The sequence below is a fragment of the Eucalyptus grandis genome, chromosome 7, assembly GCF_016545825.1.
Source record: "Eucalyptus grandis isolate ANBG69807.140 chromosome 7, ASM1654582v1, whole genome shotgun sequence".
Classification (NCBI taxonomy): domain Eukaryota; kingdom Viridiplantae; phylum Streptophyta; class Magnoliopsida; order Myrtales; family Myrtaceae; genus Eucalyptus; species Eucalyptus grandis.
The window spans coordinates 20,495,284-20,518,082 of NC_052618.1; the positions used below are offsets into that span (position 1 = coordinate 20,495,284).

At 35.3% G+C, this 22,799-nt stretch overlaps 2 protein-coding genes across 2 annotated transcripts; one reads left to right on the plus strand and one right to left on the minus strand.

The window, feature by feature from the left end:
- The first annotated feature begins 881 nt into the window (after positions 1 to 881).
- Positions 882 to 3,709, plus strand: LOC104452942 (DNA-directed RNA polymerases I and III subunit RPAC2). Its single transcript, XM_018859822.2, has 4 exons — positions 882 to 1,076; positions 2,109 to 2,221; positions 2,744 to 2,820; positions 3,330 to 3,709. Exons 2-4 carry the CDS (start codon positions 2,121 to 2,123, stop codon positions 3,479 to 3,481), a joined length of 330 nt encoding a protein of 109 aa, XP_018715367.2. The 5' UTR covers positions 882 to 1,076; positions 2,109 to 2,120; the 3' UTR covers positions 3,482 to 3,709.
- A 6,157-nt stretch (positions 3,710 to 9,866) lies between these two features.
- LOC104452944 (NADPH:quinone oxidoreductase) lies at positions 9,867 to 21,017 on the minus strand. The gene is made up of 3 exons (XM_010067440.3): positions 20,823 to 21,017; positions 20,534 to 20,725; positions 9,867 to 10,404 (listed from the first exon to the last, which is right to left on the minus strand). Exons 1-3 carry the CDS (start codon positions 20,917 to 20,919, stop codon positions 10,103 to 10,105), a joined length of 591 nt encoding a protein of 196 aa, XP_010065742.2. The 5' UTR covers positions 20,920 to 21,017; the 3' UTR covers positions 9,867 to 10,102.
- Positions 21,018 to 22,799: the final 1,782 nt, after the last annotated feature.

Sequence of the window (22,799 nt, forward strand, 5' to 3'; positions counted from 1 at the left end):
ATTTTATTTATTTATTTATTTTTGAGATTGTTGGTCTTGAAGCTCTTTTTGGTCTTATACATTTTTCTACTTTAGAGGTTTGCTAATTGGTTATTTGCAATGTATGAGTTTCAAAATTGATTTTATTAAGTTCGACGTAATTTTTTATAAATATAATATAAGATATATGTTTACTAAAATAATAACAACTTAAGGTTATGGGAAAAAGTAAAAAAGTTCTAAACTTATTGTATTTATGTTAATTCAATCGAAACATTTTAATTGAATTAATTTAGTTTTAAACATTTTACATTTATGTTAATTAAGTTCATTCAATTTATTTCGGTTAGAAATCGCTAAGATTAACGAAAAATAAATATATCATATAGATATAAATTTGAGAGTTTTTATGTTACAAGAAAAAGCTTATGGTATTATTTCACAATTGTCACATTTTAAATAGATATGGCATAATTGGTATAGTTTAAGACATTTTGTGGTTTTTCTCCTTTAGTTAAAGACATAATATGCCAATTATTATTTGCCTTATTATTTATGAATTAATATAAAAATATTTTAATATCTCAACACATGAGGAGAAATACTATTGGCATTTTCAGTAACATTTCTACTTTTTTTTATCTTTCGCTTCTTTTGTTTTTTAGAATAAGAAATTGAAATCCGTTTATGTACGTCAATTAATTTTATTATTTCTCGAAATAGAAAAGTGATCAAAGAATATATTTAAAACGAAAAATGAGAAGTGAAAACAAAAAAAAAATCTACTAAAAATCTACTTTTTTTTTTTTTGTTCCAAGGAATGATGGGGGAAACAGAATCCCATTATTAGATACTATAATATATTCCATATGTTTGTAATTTAAATGGCTATATTTCCATTTATGTAATTTTCCTCCAAACCATAGAAACCTTTTCCTATTTACATTACGCGCTCGCCCGCCTCCATCTCTCGCCGCCGCCGCCGCCGGCGGTCGCCCCAACTGTGCCCCGCGAACGCGCCTCCTCGTCGTCTTCTCGAGGCTCCGCCGACTCCAGGGGACGGCTCCGGCCTCCGTCGATCGTCCGTCGCTCTTCAGGTCGCTCCCCGTCTCTACTGGTCTCTCTTTTGCACTGTTTGGTTCCTCTCCGACCTCTCGAGCACCGCCGTTTAGCTCCTGGGGAGGGCCTGTTGCCCGGCGAATCGCCGTTCGTCTGCGAAAGTTTTGATTTTTTCTTTCTTCATGCGGCTGATGACTCGAATCTTGGTTGGAAAATTGGCAGTGAAGTGAGTAGGTGCAATGTAAATTTGTGCAAAAATCAACCATGCTCTGGCTTAATTTGTGAAGGGGGGATCCTTTCATGCTCTTCTGTTTTTTTCCTTCTGCTTGGGTGGTCCCAAAGCTAAATTGGGAATCGAGTTACATGTCACGTTTTCCCGTTTATTCGAATTTTTCGTCTTTTTACTGAAGGTTTTATGTTATATTTGGAAAAATATTCTCACCCACTTCGTGATAAATGATAAAAACACTAAACACCACCTCAAACTCATGAAAATTTCTGTCTCTCCATATTGATTTCTGGGTATCCTGATTTTGGGTTGAGGAAGTAGGCTGTTTATGGAAGAAAAAGTAGCCACCTTTTTTAAGCACTAGGAAAGATCAGGTTAGAGTGAGGTGGCAATTGTCGCCGAGATTGAGATCAAAAGATTGGGAGAGGATGAGTGGGGATGAGTGTGGTTTGTGGCAGGTGAGCTGTGTGGAAGGGAGATAAGTGAGTGCTTGGATTGTGTAGTGGGTCGAGTGCGGCAAGTTCTGTCTTTCGGGTGAGTTGACCGTGGTCTTGTGAGTTTAAGTTTTAGCGAAGGGTGAGTGAGACGAATCCGTCATTGCAACTGAGTCTGTTGTTGAATTTAAGCTCAGCAGCTGATGTTTATTGCTTTTGAAGGATATTAACAATGGTAGAAAATATTTCTTTGAAAGATTGCTGCTTTGAGGAAAGTAATAAATGGATCTTTATATGAAGATAATTTCCTATCTGTAAATTATGAATCCCTATCTCTCTATGGTACATCTCTGAGCATGGTTATATATATCTTTTTATCAACATTTTGGAATATCGTGCTTGTGCAGTAGTTGTTGCTAATGGAATGCGCATCCTTTAGAGATCAATGGAATGCCACATTTATTCTTGCGGAGGAGGATCATACACTTGCAAATGCCCTCAGATTTACCTTGAATCAAGTGTCAGTACTTCATTACTGTACTTGGTGCTATTTGTCTGATGTTTAAATAGTAGGATCATCTATTCATCAATTGTCTTGGTCAATATTAACGTGTGAGTGTTAAAACATCGGGAGTGTTATTAAGCATGGAAACTTACTAAATGGAAGAATACTAATTAGATAGTTTATCCGGTATGAGTTTTATGCTATCATTATCACATGCTCGATAATCTTTTCTCCTTCAAAATGAAATTATTTTTTACTTTTGCGTTACAATGGGCAGAGGCCACAGAACTATCGGATGATGCCTGAGTTACTCATTTTGTTGTTTTGGGATAATAAATCTGGAAAAATGTTATGGTGAACTACTAACTGGAACATTTTTTGTTATACTTTCCTCTTCTCCTCGGTATAGAATTTAGCTGGATTGTCTAGTAACATCAATCTTGCTGATTTTTCCTATTCTTTCTAATGCGCAGTTTGCCTGATTTTAGGAAGTTTAAATTCCATATAGTTGTAATGCATCTCGTGTCTATTTTGCAGTCCACAGGTCATATTTTGTGGTTACAGCATTCCTCATCCTTCGGATGCCCGGGTTAATGTTAGAGTTCAAACAACAGGTATTATATGCTATGTCAAGCCTAAAAGATGTGATGTAGTTAGGATGCTTAGCTTTTCTTATAAACTTCATATTATTTTGTGAAATTGTAGTTGGTTTTGTTACCTTTTTATGGATAGGTAGACCAGGAAATAAGGATAAAGTGTTGCCGGATATTGTCAAAATATGATTGATGAGCTCATGGAATCTGCGCGGCACATAATGGAATCTTGGGTACTTGTTGCATATCCAGCACTACTTAAGTCATTCAAAATTGTACCAACTCTCTGTTTTAACTTGGCACCTTAACACCATGAAACTTCTTCCATAGAACATTGGAGAGGATTGCCCTGATTAGTAGAGGCATCCCTTTCCCATGCATTAGGCCTAGTTTTGTGTCTCGCATCAATCTTCCCCCACCTTGTGTAACCAATGGAGATGTTGGTCATCTAGCATTTCTTCTCAGGTAATGTCCAGAGTGGCATTTCATGTATTCTACTCTGTTTGAATCTTTTACTTGGTGTTTCTCAGAAAAGGTGGCAAGAGATGTATTGAAAGATGCATGCCAACATCTGATGCTTAGGTGTCAACACATAAGGGGCACATTCGATAAGGCTGTGGACGATTTCAGAACAAAAAATCCTCCTGATGACCATCCTTCCCAGAACATGGACTCAGATTAATGGTGAAATTCTTGTAATAACTTTTGATCTATCAAGCCTCCTCTTTCTATGCTTGCTCGACTTTTTCAAAGAATGGCCTCAATCAAGTTCTGTCTGCAGAAAAATGTTGCACTGATATTTTTAAGTGAACTGTTTGTGAGTATTTGGGAAGCCATTGGGCATCATTATATCAATCATATACGAACCATTCATTTCTATGTAAATAGAAGCCATTGTCATTGAAGACAAGAATATCCATGTCGGGGACATATTTCTTCTAAACATGTTGTTTTTGGGGAACACGAATCATTCTTTTCTATGTAACGGTTTGTTTTTGTTTCTGCTAATTCTTCTATGATATTTCGGTCCTCGAGAATACGCGTGTAGGGCATGCCATTGGGCTCATAATAGCTTCATGGAACTGTTTCTTTGTCAACGGGCATTGGTGCTCATTCTCTGGCGGAAATCTGTCTCATTTTACAAACTTGATAATCAATACGGTAGAATCTCTTTATATCCTCTTTTCTTTTCTACTTCATTTTACTGGGAATCATCTCTCTTGTGTCCATATGCTTCAAGATCACATGAGCTACAAGTGCAGAATTACAGTTTTGCAGTAGGCATGGCACGCTATCCATAAAGGTTTCTCCCTAACCAACCCTATACATTTCGTGTATATTGTGGGTCATATCGAATTTCTACATGCCCTTAATATAACAATCCATTGTATCTGTACCGCGAAATTATGCTGACACACGATAAGATGGTGCCCATGGTGCAACCGCCAACGGTCCATAGGAAGTCTTCCTTGGGACTGATTTAGGGGATGCCAAAGTGAGATACTGATGTTGATGCCCATCACGCCAACGGCGACTATGTAAGTGCTGAATCCCAGAATAGCAGTTGTTAACAGCACTTTCAACTGCACAGAATGTTGATACCCAACCCATGTCTTGATCATCTTAGTGAAGATGCTCGATCTCATCCCTCACATAGAGACACGTGGAAAAGGCACGCGCTATAAAATGTAACCACCATTTGAGATGTCTATGCAAGCAATGTTAATTTAATGCTTTAGCTAGTTACTTTTTTATGCTAGTAAAGTAAATGCTCAGTTCTTCTATGTTATTGTAAATGCTCAGTGGCTGTAAAAAAAAGAGAGAAAAAAAAGAGAGAGTAAATGCTCAGTTCTTCTAGCATAGAAATCACGTTTTCCTCACCTCTCTCTAAGACCTAAGTTATTAGTTAATTAATCTTGTATGATATTGTATTTCTTTTTCACCTCTCTTTTTTCTTTTTTGATAACTCACAAGCATGAGCAAGGGACAACGTCTATCCAAAGACCCATTAAACAATCTACAAGCCCGAACTAGTAAAGTTCAGGCTTTTGTTCTATGCAAGTGGCCTTGACCTGAAACAATTTATTCAGAGTTTATGGGATTTGAATGGATGATTTTCAATTATATTAGAAGTCCTCTAACGCTCTAACCAATGCCCCAACCATGTCAATTATGGGGGGTTAGCCTGTTAGTATATTTCCGACAAAAACCAACCAATTTCTACAAGCTTATCGAGATTTCCATAGATTGACGTGACTATTGGATGCTGAATCCAAATTTCAAGTGCCAGGAAAGCATAAATTTAGGATAGATAGAGAGGAAGAGTCTCAAACCTTTTGAATGAGTTGAGTTCATGTTAATAAACGACCTTTAATCTATTGAACTCTTTCCAATTAGAAGCTACTAATTTATGAAGTTAGCTTATCCAAAGCGGGATAAGCCTCTTGCTCTAATGCTTTTGTCTAAATTCTCAGGTAAAAAAATGCATTTTATGTTCGATAGTTTTTTGTGACCATCAGGTGCAAGTAATTTAATAGAGAAGCCCTAATAACATAGAGACTGTCTTTCCTCTTTAACGCTCTAATGCTGTTCGGTTGACCAATAAATATGTGATGTGAGAAAAGTTGCTTTTTTGTCCTCGATCAATGTACCATGTCTTCCCTCGTGAACGCATTGGCCGACAAGGAGGATTTGCCGGGAGACATTGTCAGAATAAGAAAAGGGAGATCTCCACGTCTTTATTGAGTAAACGAGCGATGAAATCTTTAATTTGAATACAACGGATCACAACATCTCCCGCTCGGATTAATTATATGATCTAGGTCGATTATTCTATTGGTGAAGCAACGCTTGAAAGAGCGATTTGCATAGTACAACTATTCGAGATATCCGGTTATCTCCGTTGGACGAGATATTGTAATAAAATGTCTCGAATGGATACATTAAAGGTATTAGGTTCTGTTAGGGTTATTGTTCATTGATTGTGGAAGTAGTTGATATTTAGTTTATAACTTTGAAGGAAAGTTTTCCTCTTTGAGCTAACTTTTATGATGAGACACATAAAACCACCTAATACTGGTATTAGAGCTAAGGTGACCAACAAGTTTGAACCTAATGGGAGATACGGGTTATTGTTGCTTCGACTCATGACCCATTCGTGGCTAATTTATAATGTTGTATATAGGGATTTTAATATTTTCACATCCTAAGTGTGTATTATTTAGTATAAATGTTGTATTAGTGTGATGAACCTAAAAATTGTACAAATGGAGATGGTAAGAATTTCTCAAGACAATCTTACCCACTTCATTTTTATTTGCTTATCTTTTATTATTTTCCCGTCTTTTTCATTTTATTTTTTTACTTCTTTGTTACCTTCCATGATTCTCTAATAAAATTTTATTAGACAACAAACCATACTAATATACCTAAAATACTATAATACCTAAAATATGTAATGAATATTAATACAAAATATGTTTTTATACATGAATTTATATTATAATGTAGAAAGAAATTCGAATATATAAATACAAATAAATAAAAGCAACATTATTGTTATTTTTTGATAATTTGAATTTTTCATATTATAATTCAAATATTATTTTAATTTTATTAATTTAAGAAGTTTGTTATTCAAGAAAAATAACTTTTATATTATGCATATTAGAAATCATATCCACCTTTACCCTAAACCCTTATGGAATAATTTTACCTAGGATTTATTTCTCTTATATCCAATATTAGCCTGTCTTGGATAGGAACCAAACACAAGGCCTGTCCTGAATCTTATTATGACTACTAAACATAGCTAAGTGTAAGGGAAGACCTCTTTCTTTGAGCTAGCTTTTGAAGTGAGAGAAGTTCAAGATCACCCAATTGATATTCTACTTCCAATTTGTTACTATACTCTGTGAATATTTCAAGGAAGGATATGGAGACCAATGCGGTTTTCAAGCGGTGGGCGTCATGGTTTAGCAATGTGGACTAGATGACAGACTTCGTGATTTGGTTTGAAGAAAATGATCGGGGATGAAGTTGAGCATTGATAGAGATTGTAGACTTCATGGTTTGTTTGAAGAAAATGACCAAGATTGAAGTTAGGCAATGATGGAAATTCAAGTTGAGATATCTTGATGCAGAAGGATACCTATATCAAAGGGAACTAGACTTAGTACTGAGCTCACACATGATAGGAAGATTGTCGAGACGAATAAGTTGTGTTTGAAAGTGGAGAATTGATGTACTGAGCAATAGTTGATATATTCTAGTTAATCTATAATTTATTAGCTTAAGTGTTTGAATAAAAGTGGATCTAATTGGATATGATGACGGGCTAGAACTTGAGCTTACTCCTGGTAATCTCCTTGAGCAAAAAAGGTACTTAGCTTATTGACTATTTTACCCTTTATCAAGAAAGAAGCTATTTTGGAAACTAGTGTATTGGTATTGTAATTTTTCTCTCATCCTTAATATCTACTATGGGGGCATTTATTTAAACGAAAAATGAATGATTTGGAAAATATTTTCCAAGAAATGGTCGCTTGTATCACTTATTAAAATGAATAAACGACATCTATCTTCATTGTTCACAAAAATATTTAAATATAAATTGTTATTGGTAATGAAATTTTTTTTCATTAATTAATTATTTTAAACAATACAAACGGTCACTTTGGGATAGTATTTTTAAAAATTTTAATTTTCTGCAAAATAAACGGAGCTTAAAATCATGTCCATTTGAGTAAAGCTCCCTCTTTTACATAAACGGTCTTTGATTTTTACATAAATGGTGAGGAATGATGAAGATGCACCAATGAGAGAGAAGCAAACACGTTGAAGGAATTGTCAGTAAAAAGACTTGACATTTCTCGACATTGAAGGGCATTAATTAGTACAATCACAAAGCTAAGGAAGAAACTAAACTAACTCTCTCTCTCTTTCTCTCTCTCTCTCTCTCTCTCTCTCTCTCTCTCTCTCTCTCTCCTCCTCCTCCTCCTCCTCCCTCCTCCTCCTCCTCCTCCTCCTCCTTTTGAGTTACCAATTTTTATTTCCTCGTATAGCAATAGGGGGTGAGCATAATTCGGATTGGGATAGTCCAATACCTAATATAAGGATCGACCCATATAGTGTTGATCCTCAATTTTTGGAGCCAAGGACCAACCTTGTTGAGCTTGGGATTGAGGACCGGACTAATCTTATGGGTTCGGTCCAATTTTAAGGTCAACTCGAGAACAATCAATTACTTTTTGTTTTTTTTAATATTTTATATTCCTTAAATTGGCGAACATACTATTTTAAATTATATATGCATCAATAATATGACATTGAGTAACAAAATTATGAATACAAATACATATCAAACATAAATATAATATAATGTCACAACAGAAATTTATACTTGTTAAAAGTAACAAACCATAAAAACGAACATGCGAGGCAAGGAAACATGGTTGAGTAACGAGGCGAGTGAATAGAGGTGAGCGACAAGGTGAGTAAGTGAGCGAGGCTCGGGCGAGTTTTTTTTTTTAAGAATTAGGATTGGGTTTCTTTCTATGCTCTAATTTACACAATAAAGTAAACTGCAAAGAGAACAAATAAAGAGGTGCTAGAATTTAGAGTAGACAAAAGCATATAATATATAGAGTTTTTTTTTTTTGGGATGGAGGAACTGCTGTCAGCCAATAGCCACGACGTAAACCACCAGGTGACACTAGTGCAGGACCCACCACCACGGTGTCACGCTTAAGAATCCCTAACGACAATGCTGGGGTTTGAACTTCTCCCCTTCGTGAGGGGAGAGAGCCCAAAGCCAATGTAGCCGTTGCGGGTGGTGGTATATAATATATAGAGTTAATACCACGAAAAACTCTAAATTGGTATGCTTGCGACAAATTTACCCAAAATTAAGTTTTTGACTACCAACAGCCCCAAACTAGTACAATTTTGATAAATTTACAAAAAATTGATACACTTACGACAAATTTATCCCTTATTAGTTTCCATTAAATTTTACTATCAATTTGCTAAATTGGATGACATGTGATAGTTAATTGTTGTACGATTTTGAGATTTCATTATTCGTTTGTCAGAGTTGTATTAATTTTTGTGATTTTTTTGGTGGTATTAATCTAATTTAATAGAGACTATATTTATCATAAATGTATTAATTTGTGGTTTTTTGCTTTCAAAAAAATTAATTTGGGGTAAATTTATCATAAGTGTACCAGTTTAGAATTTTTGGTAGTTAAAAAAATTTAATTTTTGGTAAATTTGTCATAAGTGTACTAGTTTAAAGTTTTTGGTAGTTAAAAAAAAATTAGTTTATGATAGATTTGCCATAGATGTACAAGTTTAAGGTTTTTCATGATATTAACCCTGATACATAATACATTAGATATATAGTATAGTGTGTGCGTGTGGGCGCGCGCGCGCGTGTGTGTATAGAGCAAAGGGCTAGTCCAAGTTGGACAACCCTAAATTCCGAGGATTGAGGCCAACCCACATAGTACAAAGTCTAGGGGTCGTAGGACCAAGGACCAATGCAGTCCCCTTGGGAACCGAACTAGAACCAATGAGTTGGGCCGGTCCAGGGGTCAATCTAGGGCCCTAAATTGATGCTCACCCCCATCTAGCAACTTGTTTGTTTACTAACTCTTTTATTTCATGTGCCCTTCATATTTACCCCATATTTTCAAGAAAGGCACAAGCTCATTTTCATTGCCACAAATGAGTTTAGAGTATAATTTCTTAATATGGATCATAACTCACGACGTTCATCTAGCCTTAATGATTTATGTGCATGATGCAAATTAATAAGTAGACTTCTGTGTTCTTAATGCCACGTAATATTTCAAACTCTTCCAACTTCCTGACCTAATGTTTTGGGACAATAGAAGCGGAGGTGGTCACCAAGATCCAAGGAGCTACATTTAAGCAAAGGCATGATGGAGATTCTGGCCAGTTTCTTTGGTAAAGTTATACACATGATTTATGTCAGAGATCTCACTGCAAAAATGCTAATTGCCACTGATAAAAGATTTTGGTTAAAAGCACCCTTGCCTTCAAAACCCACTGGAGATGTCAGTCGTTGAATATTTAGTCCACAAACCAGAATCCAATACATTGTATTGCCTTTAAGCCACTGGCCTGTTTCCTCGGAGGAATGTTTATTTACTACTACAGCCCTTGCTTTTATGAAATTGGTGTTCATCGTAAAGAAATTGATTTCATGTCCTCAATATCACTGAATAAAATAATATACCAATGATGCACAGTACTTATGTTCTTAATGAGTCCTGCATCATCGACCCTGCAGTCGCAATGTAAATGCCTGCAGTGCTTGAAGAACTTTCTTGAGTCTCTCCTTAGTCTCTGGATCAACCAAGTTCCCCTCACTGTCGAATTTCGTGGGCAGTTCGTGTCCGTTTATGGAGAATTCAGGCTTGTTGATGAAATGAAGATCGACAAAGACTCCAATTTGACGGAGATGATGCTGCGCTCGTCTCCCACCAGAACCTCCTGCCGAGCTCACAATGGCAGCTGCCTTATCGGCCCAAACATTTGGTGGTCTAGATGCCCAGTCGATTGCATTCTTCAAAGGTGCTGGTATAGCAAATAAAAGAATATGATTAAGAAATGAATGACTTCTCAGATAAATTACTTCCTCGTCCTTTATCATCGTGTGAATGCTAGGGAAAAACTCAAGCTGACAACGGATGTTGCGTACTTATTTTCCTCCTAAGCAGGAAATGGATCAAAAAACAGTAGACAGCCATGTCAAACTCAGTTTCCGACATTGACGAGTCAGCTCAATTGTAAAGAAATGGACAAGGGTGCGCGGTTGACGCAAACGACACAGGTTCATTCTCCCAATACCGTGGAGCATTATTAAACTTAATGTTTGGGCTATCCACTCTGACTTTAGCTTAGGTCTTACTTGGTCTATGAGATCATTAGGGTATTCATGGCCCTAGATTTACTCACCTAAGGTGGGTATGTTGTAAGAAATACGAAATCTTTCATTTCCTCAATTTTTATAGCTCGAAAAATATCAGAAAGATTCATTTCGTCCCATTGGACACAACAAATAGCGCGTAAATTCCGTTTACTTGTAATACTCGTACCCTGCAAACCACGTTGTCGAAGTGGCAAAAGGCGTCCCTAACGAGCATTTGGAGACTAGTATGATGATGTTGTTTTATGGTTAAATTTGAGTCTTTCGGATTTACTGTGTTTTAGTGAGATTGAATGGTGTCGGCAATGTGTAGTCTACCTCAACTTTTGGACAAGATCACTACCAGACTTATAAATTCAAAATGGGAGTATATAGTTCACTTTAGTGAATATGGATTCAATGAAATAGTATCAAAGATATAGATGATTTAATATAATTTCTTCCACATACGGATATGATATTTTTAGGAATTAGTACCAATGTACTAAGTAGCAATGATATCGACACGTGATACGTGACACGACACAACATGTGTCGGCGACATGCTATTTCTAAAAAAATAAAGAATTTCGACACGTTGGAACACGTTATATATTAAATGTATATTTTTATAATTACATGATAAATTGTTATATTTATGATAATTTGAATCAAATTAATTTGATTCAAATTCAAAAATAAATAAATAATAAAAAAGAGCTTAGAATGAATTTACAGTAAAAACATTAATCCACTATTTGTTAATATTATTCATTGTTTTAATTTGACAAATTCAACTTCAATCCAATAATCTATAAAACTTGGAGGATGTCGAGTGTGTCGGAAGAGAGGAGAAAAAACAAACTTGAGGGTAAACTGTGTGTCACAAGAAGTGAGAGTCAGAAGAAAAGAGAAAACTAGGTTTTTTTTTTTTTTTTTCTTTCCCCATTTATTATTTTCATTATTTTTATTTTTTTACATATTTATATTTTGACCCCTCATTTATTGAAAATTTTTAAAATTGACTCCATGTGTTCGGAATCACATATTGGAATTATGAACTTAGGTGTTGGAATTCCAGACTCGAGTGTTGGCGAGTATCGAGAGAATTGATTTGGTGTCGGATTTTCTGACACTTATTGACCAAGTGTCAAAGAGTGTCGGACACGTGTTAAAATGTTCGACGCGACATGAAAGTGTCTCAGAGAGTGTCAATATTTTCTAACCAAATCACCTTGCCCTATACCTATTATCAGCCACAAGGTTTCCACATGAGGAGACAATTGACTCATGGCATCTGAATTGTTAGTGAAGTAGCATTCTCAAATTAGTTTAGGAAGGAGATCAGTCTCATAGTAGAAACTGAATGATTGATCCACTGAGAATTTTTCAAGCAACAGATGTTTTCAAGCAAGCCTCAATGCACAACATGATAAATAGAGTCAAGCCTCAATGCACAGCATGATAAATAGAGTGTACTGACACACCTTCCTCTAACCGGTCAAATATGTGATCGGAAAACCTCACATTGATGTTTTGAAGTTGAGAGAACCATATATTTTAATTATTGATAAATGTAGATATTGTTAATATCAGGTGAAGTTGATACAAGCAGTGCTTTGTCACTATCAATGGTATTTGAAGTATACAGAGAAGGACATCTACAAGCTTAAGTGAACAAGTTTGGTAGAACAAGGTGTTTGAGAGGACTTGGAGAGACTGTAAGCTATCATCTTGATTGCTAATATAATTAGGAAGACCAATGGATATGGATAGCAGATCGTAAGTCAATTTCCAACGGCTAGCTTGATTAGATTCATTGGATTGTTGAGAGAGGAAACTCCCTATAGACGTTCATCATGTTTTTTAAATTAACTAGATAAGAAGACCTAGATTTCTTTCCAAATTAATTTTATTGGTGTCTTATGGCTGATCACAAATTCTAGAATTCGCAGGAGGACTACAGATTGAATCAAATGAGTTCTTGCCTATTTTGTTCCAACAACTGGAGGAACAGATAATTGAAAAAAATTAGCTTACTCTATTTTTTAAAATAAAATTACTATTGCAGGAAAATCTGATTGTATGGGTGACAAGATTTCCAGTGATTGTGTCCAGCATCTCCGACTATTTGATCTTCTTGAAGATTCTCTAACAGCTAAATTGAAGATTTGAGGATCTATACATAAGAAGACTCAAAGCAAGCTGAAGGGTGTGGCAAAAATAGAAAGCTACAACTTTGATATTATCTCGGTTTCTCATCACTAAAATTGTGATTCCACTCTCTCGTGATTCCCTCTATTAAAGTATCATTTTTAATCTGTGATTTGAGAAGTGTACAAATGTGATAACAGTTTTGATTATTGAGTGTTTATCAACTTAAGGAAGAGGTAGTACTTGTTACTGTTAGGGAAGTCCCTTATGATGTTTTGAAGATAAAAAAATAAATCAAAGGCTACTAACGTGTTTAATGATTGAGTAACAGACTATGCAGATGATAATTTGTGTAAATGCTATTACCAAGGTTTATATTTGGAAGAATCAAAAGATAGACTTTATACTGAAGCTGAACTTATTTAGACTGTATCCAAATCTTAAGGATAAATATATTCAGAAGCAGAATATATTCAGACTTACGTTTAGATTGAAAAGTCTATTTCAGACAAAAGACACTCAAACTTTACTTCAGATGGAAAACACTTAGACTTTACTTCCGACAAAACATTCTCAGACTTTACATACAAAATGAGACACAAGTCCAGAATGTGTTAAGGTCCAAAACAAAACACAAGTTCAGAACGTAGCAGATTCATAACGAATTATATTAAGAAAAAAATAACTTGACAGAACGTAACACAAGCCCCAAACATATAATGGCTAATGATCTGGTTTGGATTTCATACCAAGATAGATTTGATTGACTTAATCTAATTTATTAACAATTGGATCTTGAAAACAAGAACTTTCTAAACAAAGAAGCTTTATTTATGCAAACTAAGATTCTATTTGTATGTGCGATCATAATCAATTTGAGACACTCAACGGCTACTAAATCTTCTTGATGCAAATCTGTCCAATAGCTAGTTTGAAAGTGGAGAAGTATTTAAGGAGATCAATGACCAATGAGCAAGTAAGAGATGGAGCGTAGAATCTATAATTCCAAAATTTGAGCGAACTTCGATCATACACTTGTTTTTCGTGAGCTTAAACATTTGTGATCGTGAGAGAAATACCAAAAGAGTGACTTAGTGAGATAGTATGATCTACCATTGAGTATTTGCAGTCAAAGTTGTAATCTCTTGTTGATCACATAGTGGAATCTAGCCAGAAGGTTGTTAGTGTGGGAGAGTGGACATAGGCTTGATCTAAGCCGAATTACTATAAATTTCATGTATAACATTCTCTTTCTTTAACTCTTCTTATTTAAGTCTGTTGCATACTTACAGGTTATTTTAGAAGTCTGTTCTATCGCATAACAGATTTTGAATATCTACGAGAAGTCTGGTGGCTCATTTGTTAGACTCTGATCCTCATTCAGACTTTGTTCGGAACTTATTTTATTTTATATTTATTTGTCAATATTTCTTTTAAACACCTATTCACCCCCAGTAAGTATTTGTACTAGCATCATTAGCTACTTTATAACATCTCTTAAAGATTACTAATGGACTTCAGCACTGTTGGTGACTGTTAGTCTAGAAGAATTGATGTCATGGTAATATATATCTATTACACGTAAAACTTGATTATATCAAATGTTTTGTCTCTATAAAAGATGAAATTAACTTATGGCATAGAAAGCTTGGTCATATTAGTGGGAAACATCTATCTCCAAGCTTTCAATTGAGGAGTTAGCGCATTGTTGACCTTAAATTAAGTATGAGAAAAATGAACTTTGTAATGTATGTTCTTTGCGAAAGTAGGTGAAAGTTTTTAAATCTATAAATATTGTATCTACTAGCTTAGTACTATTGCTATTATACATGGACTTGTTTGGACCAAAAATGAGCATGAATCGTGGTGGTAAGAATTCTGTTTGGTGGGGAAAAATGTCAAAAAAGTCTTAAACCTATTACATTGGCGTCAATTTAGTCATGAACTTTTTGACTTAGTGTCAATTTAGTCGAGCAAAGTATAGCTCAAGTGCCAAAACCTGGCACAGAGAGACACTTAAGTGCCATCTCTGGTGAACCTCACCGGAAATCCTAAGTGGCAATTTTTTATTATTTTTTTCGTCTATGTGGCTTGTTGGAATGCTAACTCAACCAACAAAGCCAAAAATGACGTCATTTTTAAGCGGATTCAAATGCTAATATAAAAATTAATTAAATTAAATTATAAAAATAAATTATTATTATTTTTAATAAAATAATATTTTAAAAAAAGGTGGGGAGAGGGTCACTGGGTCGCCGGTCCCGGTCGGCGGCGGCGAGGGCTCGCGGGCCCTCATCGCCTCCCGCCATTGCCGGGAAGGGCCGACGACGAAAGGGGAGGGTCGGTCGGGGTCGCCGGCCCCGGCCGACCGGCGAAGAGGGCCCGCGAGCCCTTGCCGGATCCGGGCGAGGACCGCGAGTCCTCGCTTCCCGGCCCGACAGCAGCAGCGGCAAGGGCTCAGCCATCTCCCTCCTCTTTTTTTTTTTTATAATTAAATTAATTATTATTATTATTATTATTATTAAATTTTTAAAATATTTGAATTTTTTTAATGTTTTAAATAAAATTATTTTTAAATTTAATTTAATTAATTTTTATATTAAATTTTTACCACGTTAGAGGCAAAACGATGTCGTTTTTGCATTTTTTAGCCACATCGGCATGCAAAACGATGGCGTTTTGCACTTACATCGCTGGAAAATCGCCACGTCAGCATTTTGGCTGGATTGGTACTTAAGTGATCCATTTTGCTCTGATTTTGGCACTTAAGTGTTATTTTCTTAACTTTTAGCACTTAAGTGTCCTTTCGTGCCAAGTTTTGGCACTCCAGGTGTCCGCAACTCCAATTTAGTCATTTTATTTAATTTTGGCTGGATATTACTAATGTGGATATTGGTCGACTTATGTGGCATAGCTGGTATTGACGTGGACAACTTATAATAATATTTTAATATATTTTCTAAATTTTTTATTCTTATTTTTATTTATTTTTTTCCTTTTTTTTTTTTTTTTTTTTTTTGTCTATCTCTTCTTCTTCTTCTTCTTCTTCTTCTTCTTCTTCTTCTTCTTCTTCTTTTCCCCTTCCCTTCCTTCTTCCTCCAGGTAGCCAAAATTAGCTAGATGATTGAATTGGCCATAGGTCAAATGTAATAGATTTATAACTTTTCTAACACTTTTTCTTTGTTTGGTGACTGTGGATGATTATTCCATATTAGTTTGGGTTTAATTTTAAACTCATAGGAATGAAACATTTCATTCTTTTTGTAGAATTTGCAAAATAGGTTCAAAAGAAAAAAGGGTTACAATAGTTCATCTATCAAAACGGATTCTGGTGAAAATTCGAAAATCAAAACTTTTTCTAATTTTTTGATGAAAATGGTTTTGAACACAACTTCCATTCTCCTTGCACTTTGCAATAGAATGGGGTTCTAGAGAGAAAGAATAAATCTTTACAAGATACGGCCAAGACCATGTTAAAAGGTAGTGGTCTTCTTACATATTTCTAGATTGAAGCCATAGCAATGGCATGCTGTATCATAAATCAACTTTTCCTAAGACCATTGTTTGAAAAAAAACTCTTGTGAGCTATTAAAAATTAGAAAACCAAACGTTTTAATTTTTTACATTTTTGGATACAAGTGCTCTATTCTACAAAATACAAACGATAACATTGGTAAGTTTGAGCCAAGGACGGATGTGTTAAGAAAACCTCCTATATATTTTGAAGTTGACAAAACAATTCATAGTTCATTGATATATGCATGAAATTGTTTGTGCTTTAGGTAATATTCGCTTGAAGGACCTTTGATATGATGAGTAAAAGGATTCAAAATAGTTGGAAGAACCTATGTGAACAAATCTAGAAGAAAGGGGAGTTCATAAAGACTTGGAAGTACTAAGGTGAACAGCCAATGAGATCTAAATGACCACATCCTTGAAGTGTCTAAGGAGAAGCAGTTGAATATAACTAGAGTTTGATATAAGTAGGAACTTGTGGAAGCTCAATATAACGAGAAGCCTGGCGAAATAATGTCAGCACCTTCAAGATTAATATTTTGAAATATTTTTTCTCATCTTCAAGATCTTGTATGGTCAAAAACTTTTAACAAGGATGCCAGCCGTGCTAATGTGAACCACTTTATATAATTTAAAAAAATCAAAAATTTAATTTAATTTTTTTTTTGTTTTAATTTTTTTCTTTTCCTTATCCTTCTTCCTTTGTTGGTCATTGAGCCTTGGTGATGGTTAGTGACAGGCTATAGGTGAGGTTGACCTCTCTAGGATCAAGCTCATTTGGATTTGGCGAGCTCGAGCCTTGCTGGTCTGCACCTATGGCTGGCATCCCTAAGATTGGGCGATTGGTGGAGGAAGAAGGAAAAAGAAAAAGAAAGAAAAGAAAAAATAAATAAAATAAAAATTTCAATTTTTTTAGATAAAAAATTGGCCTCGATGGACCCAAGCTAAAGCGTTGAGAACCAAGGCTTGGCCTCAATATACTAGGCCTAGTGTCTTGTTCATGGGCACCGGTGTCCAGGCCTAGTCTCAATGGATCCAAGTGTGGTCATGGTCATCGAGGTTGCGGGTGCAACCTAGATGGACTTTAATCCTTGGCCTCACCTTGATGGACATGGGCTTAGATGCTGGGCATCGAGCCTTACTACCAAAGGCTTGGGAACAAGTGTTAGGGTTTTTGTGTCTAAGTGTAGAGTTTTTGGTCCAAGTGGAACACCTAGTCAAATTTTGAAAAATGATTTCTGATTTTTTAGAAAGGAAATCATTTTCCTGAATTTAAGCTTAGATAAGAAAAACCTTTTCCGTTGACTCATTTTCCTAAGTAAACCAAATGCCGAAAAATAAGAAAAATATTTTCTTGAAAAATTATTTTCTGCGAAACAAAGAAGCCTATGATAATTTCAATTTACTCCTTAAGAGTTGTCTCTCAATCCTTTGATGCTTGTGTCAATAACATAGCTTTCTTGGTGGTTACTCTCAATCGCATCTCTTATGCTTCTATCAGTAATCTTTTTATATTCCCTGATCATATCGATGTTTGGAGACTTTATCAACTCCTTATATATGCTCAAATGTTTAAGAAAAAATCAAATATGAATATGAAGTACTCTTATTTTTCTGAAATAAAGGTCTAAAATATTATAACTATTTCAAACAAGGGCCTAATCTTGCCATCCAACAAAATATTCCAACCAATAAGAGGTATTTTCATACAAAGTCATTGTTGTTTAAATTTTAATTAAAATAGATTAAAAATTAAAAATAATTTTAAAAAAAATTAAGCAAAAATACAAGGCCACTGCCCCAAAACTAGTGGTCGACGATGATGGTTTATGGGGGCACTGACTCCTTGGCCAAGGCCAGCTACCCTCGCCAACTAGAGGCCCTCGCTAGATATAGGAGAAGGCGATGATCGTCTCCTAGCAGTGGTCATCTGCTCTCGCCTAAGTCTAGGGGCCCTAGGTAGTCCTCTCCCATTTTCGGCGAGGGTCGCCAGCCCTCGCCTAGGCATTGGTGATCTCATTGGCCATTATTGTTGCCCTATCAATGATGGGGGTAGCAACCACAAGTGGAGAGTCTTGTTTAATTAATTTATTTAAGTTTTAGTTTTTTTTAGTTTGTTTCTTAATGGAAAGAAAAAATAGGAAAAAATTTAAAAGACAAAAATGCCCTTCACTAATCGTCGATTCAGGCCCTTCTTTGAGACTAATATGGCCATTTCACTCTTGTTAGAAATAAAGTCCACTTCATATTTTTATTTGAGAAAATGAGGGTAATCGGGCATTTATTTGAAATAATGTCTACTTCAAGCCTTTATTTGAGAAAATAAAGGCACTTCAGGCCCTATTTGGAATTTTCCCAATCTTTAAATATGATATTCTTAGAGCCTGACAAGCAAGCTAATCTATTTTAACTACAATCTTATATTTCAAGTTACTTGTTTGCATATCCAGAGATTACTTTGTCACTATAAAAAATGGAGCAAATTGTTGGGAAGACCTCCTTATGATATTTTGAAGTTGACAAAACCATTTATTTCAATTATTCATTTGTTGATATAAGGTGAATTTGATATAAGGAATGTTTTGTCGCTATTAACATTATTGAAGTATACAATGGAAAGACATCTGCAAATTGGATGGACCTTAACAGAGGGTGAGTCTGGTAGAACGAGGTGTTTTCAAGGACTTGGAGAGATTGTAATAAGGTGAATAGCTGGATGAAATCTCGATCACTAAAAAACTCAGGACGACTAATGGATAGTATATATGAGTCTATTTCTAGCAGTCAACTTGGATAGACTCATTGCTGATAAAAACAACTCCCTCTATCTACTATATATGAGACGTTTATCACGTTTTTCAAGTTAATTGGATAAGAAGACCTAGACCTCTTTACAATTTAATTTTAATTGGTGTCTAACGGCTAATCACAAGCTATGGGTGGAATTCACATAAGAAGGATAGGAGATTGAATCTAAACAGTTCTTGTATATTTTGTTCAAATGACTAGAGGAACAAATAATCAACAAAATCAACTGACTCTATTTAAGGAAACTTCCCTAATTTCAAGAAAATTTGATTGTTTATGTGACCAAATTTCCAGTGATTGTGTTTATGATCTCTAATGGCTATTTAATCTTGTTGAATATTCTCTAACAAGAAGATTGAAGATTGAGGTCCTATATAAGAAGATTCAAAGGAAGCTAAAGGGTGTGGCGAAAATGGAGAAAGCTACAACTTTGATATAATCTCGTTCTCTAATTACTGAAATTGTGACTGCTCACTTGTGACTCCCTCTATTAAAGTTTCTCGTCTAATCTCTGATTTGAGAAGTGAACAAGTGTAATAGTGGTACTTGATTATTGATAGGGGCATCCATCAACTTGGGGTAGAGGCAGCACTTGTTACTCCGTAACATCTCTGAAAGATTACATAGTGTATTCCAGTCTTGTTGGTGCCTATTCGTCTAGGAGAGTAAACTTAGGTTTGATATAAGTTGAACCATTATATTATCTGCTTATAAAACTTCTCTCCTTATTCATTTCTATATTTGTATATGATATTATCAAGCTATTCCTGCATCATTCAAGTTTTAATTTGAAGGGATAAGTGCAATAAAAATCCTAAAACTTATTACGAAAGTGCAATCAAGTTCTAAAACTTTTAAAAAATGTTATTAACAAGAAGACTTTATTTAACAAATATAATAAGTTTTAAGATTTGATTGCACTTTTTTTTTTTTAAATTTTCAGGATTTGATTGTATTTTCGTGATAAGTTTTAGGATTCAATTGAACTTTTTGAAATTTTTAATACTGAATTATACTTTGTTGACAAGTTTTAGGACTTTCAATACATTTATCCTTAATTTTAATTATTTCACAAAAAACTGTCAAGTTTTGTGAATCAACAACCTATCACTGCCCCTCTATATTGCATTGTTAGCCTAAATAATATAATTCGATAAACAAGGCTGATAATTTCGAGTGAGTGTAACAGACATAAGTATAGTCTCATCATATAATAGACCCACACATATATAAAATATAAGCAGCGAAAAAGGCAGGTTTAACACAATTATGAACGAGTAAATAACTTAGATAAAGCAGAGAGAAGTGGTTCTGACTTACGAGTGATGGAGTAGTTATACTCAGGGGAAGCAAAGAGGATGCTGTCTGCTGCTAGAACCTTCTGGCGAAAAGCCTCGACTGCCGGCGGGAACCTGCCGTTGACTTCGAGGTCCGTGTTTATCATCGGAAGCGGCGACACGTCGATCAGCTCTATTTGCATCCCCTTCACCGATTCCTCACATATCTCGATCGCTATCACCATCAACAGGAAAAAGAAGCGAACACATTCCGGTTAAAGAACTACAGATTTAGCTTTTAGATTTCGAAAATTAGGATTGACATTGCTTACCGGAACGAATGAGGCCTCGATTGGAAGAAGCCTTTCGAATTGACCCGCAGATTGCCGCGACCTTGATCACTGGGCTAGCGACCCCCGTAGATTCCATCTCTCTCTCTCTCTCTCTCTCTCGGAATTGTCAGTGAACGAACAGGCGCAGTGAAGAAGAAGATGAAGAAGAAGTTGACCAATTAATGGCGATTGCGTTTTCTCTTTGTCTTCTCAAAAAGAAGGTGGAGTAAGGAATATTAAAAGCGCGAATGAACGAGAGGCAGTGATGACGTGAGGCCACCAGCTGACTAGCTCTGCTCACTGACCGTTCTTTTCGCCTACGTAGAGAGACCAACAGCTGCAATAGTTTGAGAGCCGGATAATTACCAAACCAGTCTTAAATTTATTGTATGGATATTAATTTTATCCTAAACATTCTAGTTTTGCCAATGTAATGTCAAAACCTTGCGGGAAATTTCAATATAATCATTTCAGTCAATTATCAATGAAAATCGCTGATGTGGCGTCTAGTCATTGCTGTCCTATGTGGATAACTTTACTCGATATGACATCCTACATGAACCGCCTCACATAATCAATTTTCTTTGGTGATTAGCTGGAATAATTGATTTGGAATTTTGTAGAAAGATTTAGAATTACATTGACAAAACTGAAAAATTCATAATTGAATTGACATCCATACAAAAGATTTATAACTAAATTGATAAATTTCTTGTTTGAAATCTGTTGGTGTAGAATTCTAATTTTAAGATAAAACACTAAAAATATGAGATGTTTAGATAAAGAATTGACGATTCGAATATTCACTGGCGGTGAATCTTGAAGAAAATGTTAAATAAGTTTCTTGTTTGCCTTTTTGATAAGTAACAAAAGTGGGAAGGGGCAACTGTCAACAGCTTCCTCTGGATATTATCACATGAGTTTTATAGCCACGACGAAATGTTCGGTTTTCACGGTGAGCGAGCCCGGCACAGTTAAAATAGTAAAATTGATTTTGGTTGAAGAAGCAAAGTTAAAATTAGATTCTGATTCCAAATTGACTCCAACATTTAAGACAAAGAAGAGAACAGATTGAACCTTGAGGACACGTAGAGTCCAACTTGGAGAAGTTGCTTCTTTGAACAGAACTTGTAGTTTGAACATGGTTTCCTATTTTACCAGTTGAAGTCGGCAAAAGAGCAAAAGTTCAAGTTTGTTTCTTACATGTTATAGTTGGCTTACCTCTAGGCGGTGGGGTCTAGGCAGTTACAATTATTCTAGATATGCTAGTCTAAAATTTATTTTTATTTTTATTTTTTGCAATGTTTTCTCACATGCAGAGAAAAGCTTCACTATGTATTGAAAAGCATACTATTATGTACTAAATTATTTTCTATCTTGTGTGGTTGTTGGTCCCTTGCCATTCCTCTCCTTCTCTGTTATGTTCCACTTACAACCTTTCAAACAACCAACAATAGAGACGGGTAATCTTACGTGATGGCATTACCGAACCTACATCACTGAATAATCAAGGCTTCCTAAGGGTGAGCAGCGATTAGGACGTTCAAGCCCGTGATCTAGGGGTCTCAAACTACTTGAGAGTAAGCTCTACATCACTAGACTAACAACCGTGCTGGCTGACTTCATTGTTTGTTGTTTATGAGCTCTATTGGCTCCAACAATTTCACTTATCTCATTAGAGAAATAGGAGAATGTTGAATAATTTCTTTTTCCAACTCACTAACATACACTTTATATAGAACTATTACCTCTTTTTGGACCCTTTTTATGTATTGTGATTTGACGTGTGGACAATTTCTCAACATGTTGTTCATTGGCAACAAAGTATTTGAAAAAGTAGAAATTGGAAGGGAAGGAGAAGCGTGAAGGCAATGTCATTAGTATAGACTCGGTCATGGATTTGACAATTCGATAGGTTTGACTATTCTTACGACCAGTCAAACTTTTGCATTTGGAGCTAAGCTCAAGCTAATCTGA